At 36.0% G+C, this 10,835-nt stretch overlaps 2 protein-coding genes across 2 annotated transcripts in view; one reads left to right on the top strand and one right to left on the bottom strand.

The window, feature by feature from the left end:
- PRPF38B (pre-mRNA processing factor 38B) overlaps positions 1 to 222 on the bottom strand; it is a 12,052-nt gene extending 11,830 nt beyond the window's left edge. The window contains exon 1 of the mRNA XM_010006787.1: positions 126 to 222. Coding sequence (XP_010005089.1) covers positions 126 to 222 — 97 coding nt within the window. The remainder of the gene's footprint in view (positions 1 to 125) is intronic.
- Positions 223 to 1,089: 867 nt separating this feature from the next.
- HENMT1 (HEN1 methyltransferase homolog 1 (Arabidopsis)) lies at positions 1,090 to 7,771 on the top strand. Its single transcript, XM_010006671.1, has 6 exons — positions 1,090 to 1,206; positions 2,757 to 2,869; positions 3,960 to 4,094; positions 4,490 to 4,672; positions 6,132 to 6,309; positions 7,361 to 7,771. Exons 1-6 carry the CDS (start codon positions 1,090 to 1,092, stop codon positions 7,769 to 7,771), a joined length of 1,137 nt encoding a protein of 378 aa, XP_010004973.1.
- Positions 7,772 to 10,835: the final 3,064 nt, after the last annotated feature.

The raw sequence follows: 10,835 nt of genomic DNA, 5'->3' as shown, positions 1-10,835 counted from the left end.
CAGCCCCGGGGCAGCCTGGCAGCGGGGCTGGAGAGAGCGGGGGGCCGGGAGCCTGAGGGGATGAGGAGGTGGGTTCGGGGGGCTCGCTCCTCGGGCCGCTACTGGTGATGGCCCAACGGGCTCACCTTGCTCCTGAGGAGACAGGCGGCTGGCCCGAACCATGAGCCTGTTTTCTGCTTTTGTGCGATTTTCTATATGTACGCACACACTATATTCGTTCATACTTGTGTTTGAAGGACCCTGTGGGGCGGTTGTGCCCGTTAGACCTTCTGGAGCAGCCCAGGCTGCTGCCTGGCAGGGTGGCTCTCAAGGCCCTGTGCCCTCAGGCCCGCGGCCCTTCCCTGGCCTGATTCCAGGGGTGTTAATGCCTCATTCGTTCGGGCCTTCTTTTTAGGCTTAGAGGGGTTATTTCCTGTTAAAATATTTATGTGTGCTAAAATGCAGTTTTTAATAAAAGCTGGGATAATTGGAAGTGTCCTAATGGTTATGACGCTAATTACATGATAAGTTATGTTAGTTTGCTTAAAAAATTTAGATACTAACAAGTCACAGTAAGTGTAAAGCTAAGGCTTAGCAGAACCATTTGTCTTGGACCGCATAGTAATTAATCAGATATTTCCTGTTTTTTTTTGTTGAGCCATACATATACAAATCTAAAAATTGTCTAAACTGGAGGATAAAATAAATTATAAAATAGATGAGAGACAAGAAAGCAAGCACCTGAGTGAGAAATCTTATTTTTCCACCCTTGCCAGAAAAGCTAAAGAAGATTTAAAATGTTCCAGTTAATGTAAACACAATGTAGGTGTGGCGTATGGAGAATGACAAATTATGGATCTTGGCTTTTTATGTTTGAATATTTATGGCTTTTTGTAAAAAGGTTATTTTTATATAATTATATGCGGAGGGAACTAGTGCCTAGTTTTGCTAATTCCTGTGTTGTAATTCTCTGAATAGAACTGAGATCAGGTCTACCCCTTAAGTGTGAATTTAACACCACTGAAAACAACAAACTCTGTAATTTGATATGCTACAAACTACTTCAGAAAATAAGAATTAACTTTTTTATTCTAGCATTAGCAAAATATTATGGATAAGAACTTTCATGACGAGCAGTGTAGAGGAACTGTAACATTTACACCTCCATTGTACAAACAACGCTACCAGTTCATTAAGGATTTAGTGGGGAAATACAAACCTAAGAAGGTTGGTATGTTTTGTCTTTTTGTGTTATATGTTAGAAAAAAGTTAGCATTAGCTATCTCGGGAAGGCAGGGAATGTGTCAATAACCTGCTGACTCAGTTACCAAACAATAGTGGAGAAGCTGTTATTGGAACTGAGTTGCCTTAGACCCTTGATGATTGTGTTTTGTTTTTCAAGGGTGAACATATTTACTGTGAGTTGATGGGAAGAGGGGAGAATCTAAACAAGAAAAGTGTCTTAGCTGTTTTTGGAGAGTAGGTGGCATTCTGGTTTTAATTTAATACTGAGGATTTTGTTTCAAACTGCTTTAATCGTAGTATGGTTTTTCTTCCTAGAGCCGTTAGTTCCATGTACACTGTCAGGTTTAGCTTATTATTCACATGGGTGTTCTCAAATGAAACGTGATAATAAGAGTGTAGGATTTTGTGAGGCTAGGTCTCCTCTACTTTAAGGTCTTGTGGACCTCTCCTGTTTCCCCCCCAAATATACTAGGACTCTTGTTTTGTTACTAATTTTGAAAAGTTAAATTATTTAAGAAATGTCATGTAGTGTTGGCACTTTTCTTGTTTGTCTTCCTTCCCAGCACCTCCTCCCAATATGTAAAAAGTTGAAAAATACTTCTGCCCTCAAGTGTTGAACTCTGAAACTGATGTTAATGTCTTAGGGGGCATGCTCGAAATGGCTGAGAAATGCACCTGCAGGGTGTTCATGTAGTCATACTTGTAGCACCTAATAAATATTTAATCCAGTCTGTGAGGCTACAGCACTATAATCTGCTTTTAAATAGAAAGTATTCAGGAGTGTTGCATCTGTATTTAAAGGTTTGAATTTTCTGATGTTGGATGTGAAGTGGGAGGAGTATAAACTTTCTGTTTACCTGCAGGGTAGTTAGTTAAATAGTTCAGGATTTTCACATGGGTACTGAGCAGTGTGTTTTAAAATTGACTTAGTCTGAGGAAGGACAGTGGGGTTTGGTTTGTCCCCTCGACTATCTCTTAAGCTTGCAGGGAAGAACATCTATTACATGTTTGACTCGGTGTTCTGGATATCCCCCAGCCTTCCCCACTTAAACATCAGACTGAGCCTGTAAACTTGTTTTATGGAGCTTTTTTTAATACTAACCTGGCTGCTCATGAGCCTGTTCTTCATGTTTTGTATGGAGAGTGGTCTGGTGAAAAGCAGTGGTGAATGTGAAAATTGCTACAGCTTTAATATTGAAAATAATACCTTACAGTTATTTGGAGGAATATGCCTTCATGTGAAATATGTTATCCAGAGTGTGTCAGTGGTATATTCTACATATACTTGTTATAGCTGTAATAGCAAAAGTTTAATTTTAAATGTCTTGTAGGATTGTCATATAGATTTTTAAAAGAAGAATTTTAAAATCCATGTCTGTCCTGATTGCAACTGTAAAATCTAATTACGATTGTGAAATGCTTGATTTGTCTTTTAAAAGTTATTTTTACATATTTTTTTAATTTTTATTGAAGTCTCTGAAAATACTTGGAATTATGCAGCATTTATACATTGTTTCATACCTAATTTACAGGTGGCAGATCTAGGATGTGCTGACTGCACACTTCTCTGGATGCTGAAATTCTGCCATTGTATTGAAGTGTTAGCTGGGCTAGATATCTGCGAACGAGTAATGAGAGAAAACATGTAAGCCCTTGAATTGAGTTAATTTAGGTTTGTATTTGGCTTGACCTCTTGACATGTTACACCATTTCTTGTCAGGAATTTCAAAATAAGGGTAAATGCAGAAATACCAGCTTGGCAAATGAAGATCTACACTTTTTTGTTAGTTAGGCTTCACCTGTGTCTAGTGTCTGCTGGGCTGTAGATGGCCATAATGTCACTCAAGAGTAGCTTAGATCCAATGCATGGAATGGCCTTGAAAGTGGGTACATCGGAGAGACACAGTTTAGTAAAGGTACAAATACATGATATTAGTCATAACTGTTTGTACTTACACATGACATTACTGTGGTATGCAAATCTGATCTTCCTGAAACATGCATATAACTCGTTCACTGTGGTGGGGACTTGATTTTATTAACCTTTTCAAAATGGGAAAGTTAGCTCAATGTTTTGCGTCTGCCTTAGAAAGCTCTAAAATGTAAAGTATGTGAGCCTTGAACCAAAGTTTCTCTTGGAAGCTGATTAATATGGTTTCAATGCATGTGTAGGATCTAGATGCCAAAAGTATTGTTTGCTCTTTTTCAAGATTGAAGAAAAGTAGACTTTTATTATATCTAATGTTTATTATGTGTTTTGTCTGATGCAGTATTTCAGAATGAAATCAGCACACTTTTAATTCTTAGTCTGATTTCTTTGGAAGAAAAATAGGTTATTGTTCTTACCAAGTAGCTTCCCCAAAAACCCTCTAAAGAGAGTTTAACCAGACTTCCTGTGTGTGTAGAGTGAGCTACTATAAGAATTCACAAGTGGCTTTCCAAGTGGCTTAAGAGTGTAGTGGAAATTCTTGTAAACATGAAGCACAACTGCTGGATTAACTCCTCTTTCTGTTTTATTATAGGTAGCCATAGAAAGTGTTTGTATTAGCAATTAATTTTTTATACCTGTAAAATAGTTAACCTTTTTTGAGATTATTTTTTATACTTATAAGATAGTAAACCTTTTCTGAGATTTACAGAGTATCTATGTAGGATGTTAGAAAGTTCAGTTACATGCACAGTTTATCTTGTTCTAAGGTCCTTTCTTTGACATTGTGGTTTTAATCCTTTTGTAGGTATAGATTGTCTCCTCTTCCTGGTGATTATTTGCAACCAACTGAAAGATCCCTAACTATTACTTTGCATCATGGTTCAGTTGCCCATAAAGATCCTTGCATGCTTGGTTTTGACTTGGTAACATGTATAGAACTGTGAGTATTCAGCCAACATAGCACATTTAGAAAAGTTTGTTAAGGGTTCAGTTTGAAATTTTATCCATACTCTAAACAGACTAGATCAAACCTTTCAAGCAGAAGAGTAGCAGAATGTGGCATCTTCCTTCTAACTAGTGCTTAAATTAACCGTACTAAGAAATCTTAAGTGGTGCTAGCTTATGGTGGAAAAAATACATTTATTAATAAGTGCAAAATGCAAGAGGAAATTTTCTCCAAAACCTCTAAGGTGCCACTCAACCACAGTGCTAGTGCTAGTGTTGCAGAGCTGGGCTTAAAGTTGCAAGGTACAGATTTGGGTTTGGGTTTATAAAGAATATTAAAATATAGTTTTTAAATGTTTTTAAAGACATGCTTAAACTTACTCTTTACAGAATAGAGCACCTGGAAGAATCAGAACTCAAGAAATTTCCTGAAGTAGTGTTTGGTTTCATGGCTCCAAGCATAGTTGTCATCAGTACTCCAAATTCTGGATTTAACCCTTTGCTTCCAGGAGTGACATTATTCAGGGATCCAGACCACAAATTTGAATGGAACAGAGTGCAGTTTCAAAGCTGGTAAGTTTACTGAACATCCTATGCAGACAGCTTTGAGTGTTCAGTAATGTGAGAAAGGAATATATATATATGTTTTCAGGATGTTGGTGTATCTGGTTTGGCATCAGTGAAGTTTTACACCTACTGATCTGGTAAAACTTTTTTTTGCTGTTATATTTAGTTATAACTGTATATAAAAAACTGTGGGTTTTGCATTTTTATGATGGTTGTGAAGTTGACTTGCCTTTACTGTAACTGCTCTGCAAAAAATATTTAAAACTTTTGCTTTCCTTTATATATTACAAGTAATGGTTTTTAAGTATAAGGTAGTAATTAGCCTTTTCACACAATAATACCCTGCTATAGTAATGCTTCATGAAAACCTGAGAAATGTGCTCACTATGTATAGCATATAATCAAAGCACTCAACTAGTCCAGACCTTTCTGAGTATGTGAGCAGATGCATCAAATGATCACAGTAGCAGAGCATGAGTAAAGTTGAGGATAGTTTAGTGGATCATGGCACAATGGAAGATTTCTTGCAAAATATATACATGACAAAGGGTTGCATGAGATGTATCTTAGTCCAGTTTCAGTAGATATAACAAAAACAAAACAAAGAGGGAGTGAGATACATATCCTGTGGTAACATTCAACCGTCAGGCTGTTGTGGAAGAGAATATATGGTACAGTGATGGATGCCATGTATCTGTAGCCAACTCTTGGTCAGAAATTAGAGGATGTCAGGTAAATTTAGATTCTGCTTTTGGTTATATGTGAATTAAAATACTGATAACTCTGAAGAAGTGGTGTTCTCTGAGCTGCAAACATGAGTCTTTACATTTGTGTTGTCTAATAGCAGTATTGCAATATTCTCTAAAATACATGAGAAATTGATTTAGTTTAGTATTTTTTTGTGAAGAATGATTCAAGTAGGTACTGCCATTTTGGTTCCCTGCCCTATCCCTTTTTTCATACTGGCTAATGTGCAGTACTACAAGATTGGTTTTGATTTAGATGTCATGTATGTTGTTTTGACCTTGATTAGGTAGACTTTAGACTGTTACAGCAAGCCTCACTTTTTTTCTGTTAACCTGTCTCTTGAAGTTTTGGGGTGTGTATGTTTTGTATGGGTTCTATTCAATTAATTTTTTTCTCTGAAATTGGTAGTTTTTAACTTGCTTGCAATGTATTTAAGATGGTAAGTAACTGAAAGTGCATATTCTAGGTATTTTAGGTATCACAGCAAGGTTTTGTTGTCTAAATTACTGATATTAAATGATTCAGACTACAGTAGGCTTATGATTACATCTCTGATTCAGCAAGTTTTGACAGTACTTGTCTTCAGGAATGTGATTATTATTACAGAAATTATGCTTAAGCATTGAGAGGCTCAGGGTCTTACTTCTGTTAGAGAATGCATGTTTATCACATTAGAAGTCTGATATTTAGTATGATCAGAATAACTTCTCTTTCTTAGGGCTCTAGAGACTGCTAGTCGCTATGATTATTCAGTGGAATTTACTGGCTTAGGGCACCCACCAACAGGAATGGAGAATGTTGGGTTTTGTACCCAAATAGGTGTGTTTGTTAGAAAATATCCTCAAACTAGCGGATCTGCTCATCCTGAGAAACCCACTGAAGCAGTTTACAAAACGGTAAGTAGTGTGTTCTTCCATTAAGAGAATGAATAAAGAGTAAGATTTTCTGTGACCTGCCTGTGAAGGTAGTCTGTGGTCTGCTGTTGCTATCCAGTCTTACCTCTGAGGAAGACGCACCATCAGAGAAAAAGAGTCTTTAAGTCTATGATTTGTGTTTCTAATTGTACAAAGGTCTTTAACTTGCAGGTTATTTGCTGACTAGCAGTTTGGATAATCGTTCTGGTTTTAACATACTATTAAACTTAGAAGGAAAATTTTCCGTCAGTTATACTGTGACACTATTTTTGTAATTGTTCCTCTAATAATTCATTTTTTCATCATATGGTTGTTGACATTAACACAGACTTTTCAGATACATAGAAAATCAAAAGTATATAAAGCATTTCTAACAAGTATATGTTTTGAAGAACTGCATAGTCCTGTCAAATATAAAATCAGCAATGAAAGCATTTCCCTGAAACTGGATTGACAGAACCTGTTTTATGTGGTGTGCCTTCCTGAATAGCATTTGATGTTAAAACTTAATCTGTCTTTTCATGTAGCCAGTTCTTGTTTTTGTAGAGACATGGGATCTTGCCAAGTACCCGGTTCTCTGGTGGTGCACATCAAACCTTTTTGGTTTCTAGCACTAAATGGCTTTCACTTTAGATAACATCAAGTAATATTTTTAAGTATTCTGCTGTATCTTGTAGTGTGCCACACTGATAAAGCCTAATACATCTAAGTAAGTGCCATGTGGTATCATTAAAAGGATGAGTTATGTGGGAAGCAAGAGGATTACAATGAATTAAAGAATTGCAGGACCTCACCTTGCCTGATCTAGCAGTTTACTTGGTCAATTAGCTTATTTTATTTCCATTCTAGTAGTAACACATAAAATTAAGTCATATTATCTAGTTTTTGTTATCTGAAAGTGTTTAAAGTAATAAGCAAAACAGGATTGAAAAAAAAAATATTCACATTTCAGAAGCTCTTGTTGACAAGCAAATTTTAAAATCTGAGCCTATGGTGATGATAAATGTTTAATGTGTTTTTGTATTTTGTAAAGGTCTTCAAAGCAGTGTATCCAAGTCTTAAAGATGAGAAGTACCTGCAGAATGCAGTAGTCAGTGAAGTTTTTTTCACAGCACAAATCATTAAGCAAAGTCTGCTGGACCATTTAATATCAGAATGTGAAGAGTATAATGATGATCCTACTGAGAGAAAATCCAAATTCCAACTTTCAATGAAGTTTCTTTCAGAAGATCTCAGAAAACTGGTTGTTGAAAAAAACATGGAACCATTTGTGAATAAAAATGTGCTTTATATACCTCTTAAAACAATATTTTCTTTTCCCAAAGTGAATAAACTTTGTGGTACCTTTGACAGATTTTGCAAGCTTATAGCTGGTAAGGTCACACTGAGCAGTGATGGTTCTGCTGTGATATTCAATAATGAAAATGAAAATGAAGATAATTAGATCAGATTTCTTACACAGATTTCACTTAATTATTTTTTTACAAAGTTCTTTTCTACGAGTTCCAATATCTATCAGCCCCCTTCTCAATTAGTGAATATAAGTGCTTCTGAGAACGATGGTGGTAATTTGTGGAGTTTTTGAACTAGAGTATCGGGCTAAAAGGGAAGGTTTAATTCCAGTGAAGAAAAATTTTAAGTATTTCAGTTTGTTTTCTATTGCCATACTGTAGCTATAATGACAGGATTTTTTCTGGTAATCTTTTGTTAGCTCCAAGGATAGGTAATGGTAACACAGAACTATGTTGTTCGTAATGGTTGGTCTTTTGATTACATTAATGCATATTTGTGAATAAATGCAGTTTTGTGTCCCATTTAAACTGGTAATTTGACCAGGGTAAATTCTGATGTCTCAACTAAGGCTGCTGAAAGGAAGTTTATCAAGTTTTAGACTTGTGGTACAGTCACTGACCAGGAGAGGGCACACACATCTGGAAACAGATCAACCTTAGATTGTTTAAAACTTAAGATTCAAATAAAGTACATTAAAAAACCCACCAAAAAAAAAAACAAACACAAAAAACACTATCTCACCACAAACAAAAAATCAAAACAGTGCATTATTTTTAATATAAGCGATGTGACTTGAGAGCTGCTGAGCAAGTTAGTAGCGATTGGTTATGGTCAGAATAGGTGAACAGAATGTTTCTGATCAGTGAGAGGAGTAAATTGTCTGCTTCCCCAGAGATTTCTCAAACAAATAGATCTTGCAGCTAATAGAGTTCTGATGCATTCTAGTCCTGTCTGCCATAGATTTCCATGGTATTAATCTCTATGCCATACTTACTATGTTGATAAATGAGGTTTGGGTAAATCAGTTACATACAGGTTATGTCTAACTCCTAAGGGCTAGTTGTTAGGAGTTGTTTGGTGTTGTATTTAAACTGAGTGGACAAAACATAGTAAGGAGCTTCTTAAATGACAGAAAAATTCGTATGTGAAAGTCCTTTGCACTTGCTTCCTCATTCACCAAACAAATACATTTTAATGCAGTCCTGTATGCAGCTGGTTCACTGGGAACATTCCTAAAATAAAATGCACTGACACATAGTCAAATGAGGATTACTGTGGAAAAATTAGTAGATCATAACACACTTGAAAAAACCACCCTGACAAAACAAAAAAAATCAAAACAAAACCAAACTAAAAAACTAGTGTCTTCTTTACAAGAATTGGAACCATTTTAGTTGTACAGGAAGGGCAGTGCACACAACTCTGAACTGAGGCAACGCTTTGCTAACTTGTGCTTAAGAGTTTTCCTTTCACATTTACCAAAAAAAAAAAAAGGAAACATGTTACTCAATTTCTAGTTCTTAAAAAGGAGGCAACAGAAGGAAAATAACCTGTTCCACAAAAATGTTAACAAATGTGTCAAGATGTGTTTGTCTTTCCCCTTCTTGCTGGCAAGGCCAAGCAGGGAAGTGAATCAATGCATATGTCACAGAAACCTGTAGTGGTGTAACAGGTGGGAAGAGTAGAGCAGGCAAGAATGAGCAGCTGGGTGGGGAGAAGGCAAAACTACTTATTTTGCCTCAAGAATTGTAGAAAGTAATTTTCCCCATGCTAATCTTTGTCTCTATATTATTGTTTTCCCATGTCAGAAGGTCCACAAAAAGCACCTAAGTGTTCAAGGACAACATTTGAAGTTCTGGTGCTTCATATCTTTACCTTTTTTTTTTTTTCTGTAGTAATAAAGTATTCTCCCATACCACAGTAATGATTTTGCCTTGGTCTGTCACATATGTGCATTTGATAGTGGTGCATAGCCTTATTTTTATCTATGAGCCTTTCATTCATGAGATGTTTTCCTTCCAGATTAAAAAAGTGTGTAAATGATGTTTTCCTTGCAACATATACAGCACTAAAACAGTGTGAAAACACAGAAGTAGAAAAAGCAAAGCATTTAAAAACTACCCTACTGGTTGTATTTGCAACTGCTGCTATTCAGTAAGGTAACTAGCATCTATGAATTATGTATATACATGTATACTTCATCTTTCTAACAACTCTCTACTGTGACATCCTTAACTGGAGGATGTTTGCTGAGATGTGCTTTTTATTCTATAAGGAAACTATTGATTCATAAAACCAGAAGTGAGACAACAACCCAAAAAAGAAACTCGAGGATATTCTGAAATTTTGGAAAAATTGTCTTCCTTTTTGAATGGAAAGACAGCTGACACTGGAGTTGGTTACAGTTACTGGTAGTTATTTCTCTTAATCTTTACTACACAAATAATTGATTACTGACCTGATCTGAGGGCCAAACTGTTTGTACTATAATTAGCTGCAGTTTTCACCAATCTAGATTTGTTTAATGTGAGAACAGATGCTTACTGCAGTACCAAGGAGCTTGGCTGTTTTGAATGCATTGATGAGAAAAGAAATACATACCACACCTACTTTTGTTAGACAAATAAGTTAATTTATGAAGTTCTACAAACTGTAAGAAAAGTTTAAGTAGTAGGAAGTCTTTACACTCAAGTGAGGATTAATTTTATCATTTGCAGGGTGAGGAGTGACTGTACACAGTGCCCTCATTTTCCCCAAATACTGCTAATTCTGGAGTCTCTGTAATAATTAACTTACCAACGTGCCTCACACTTTACAATTGATTTTGCTGACTTTTTCTCTAGGAGCCAGCTCAATACATACTAGTAAGGGTGCCAAATACTTTGTGAACTGGAAGTGGAAGTTTAATAAGCTGCAAAGGTAAAGTTTGAAAAGCAGTAGAGAAACTGAAATGGCCACAAACATCGAGTAAAGTTTGTAATTTTTGCATAACAAAATACAATTGTTTAGAAGCAAATTCCTAGCTGAAGACATGAGTTTATTGAATGTCTGACAGATTTGTACTTAAATACAGTAAAAAAAAAACAACAAACACAGTTTACAGTTAGAGAATCACTCTGTAAGGAGTTGTAACTCAAAGTCAGGACAATACATTACTAGGATACCGTTTTATTAAGAGCTTGATTTCCATGTGAGCGTCCCTCCTATTTAAAAGA

This window comes from Chaetura pelagica, unplaced genomic scaffold, assembly GCF_000747805.2.
Source record: "Chaetura pelagica isolate M959 unplaced genomic scaffold, ChaPel_1.0 scaffold69, whole genome shotgun sequence".
Lineage (NCBI taxonomy): Eukaryota > Metazoa > Chordata > Aves > Apodiformes > Apodidae > Chaetura > Chaetura pelagica.
The sequence above is the reverse complement of the archived record's forward strand: the minus strand, read 5'-3'. Positions and strand labels throughout refer to the sequence as shown.

Excerpts from the sequence above, each read along its gene's own strand:
- HENMT1 (XM_010006671.1), top strand. The coding sequence starts at position 1,090 with ATGGATAAGAACTTTCATGACGAGCAGTGTAGAGGAACTGTAACATTT. Across the intron at positions 1,207-2,756 it reads GGAAATACAAACCTAAGAAG|GTGGCAGATCTAGGATGTGC; the intron begins GTTGGTATGTTT and ends CCTAATTTACAG. Across the intron at positions 4,673-6,131 it reads AGAGTGCAGTTTCAAAGCTG|GGCTCTAGAGACTGCTAGTC; the intron begins GTAAGTTTACTG and ends TCTCTTTCTTAG.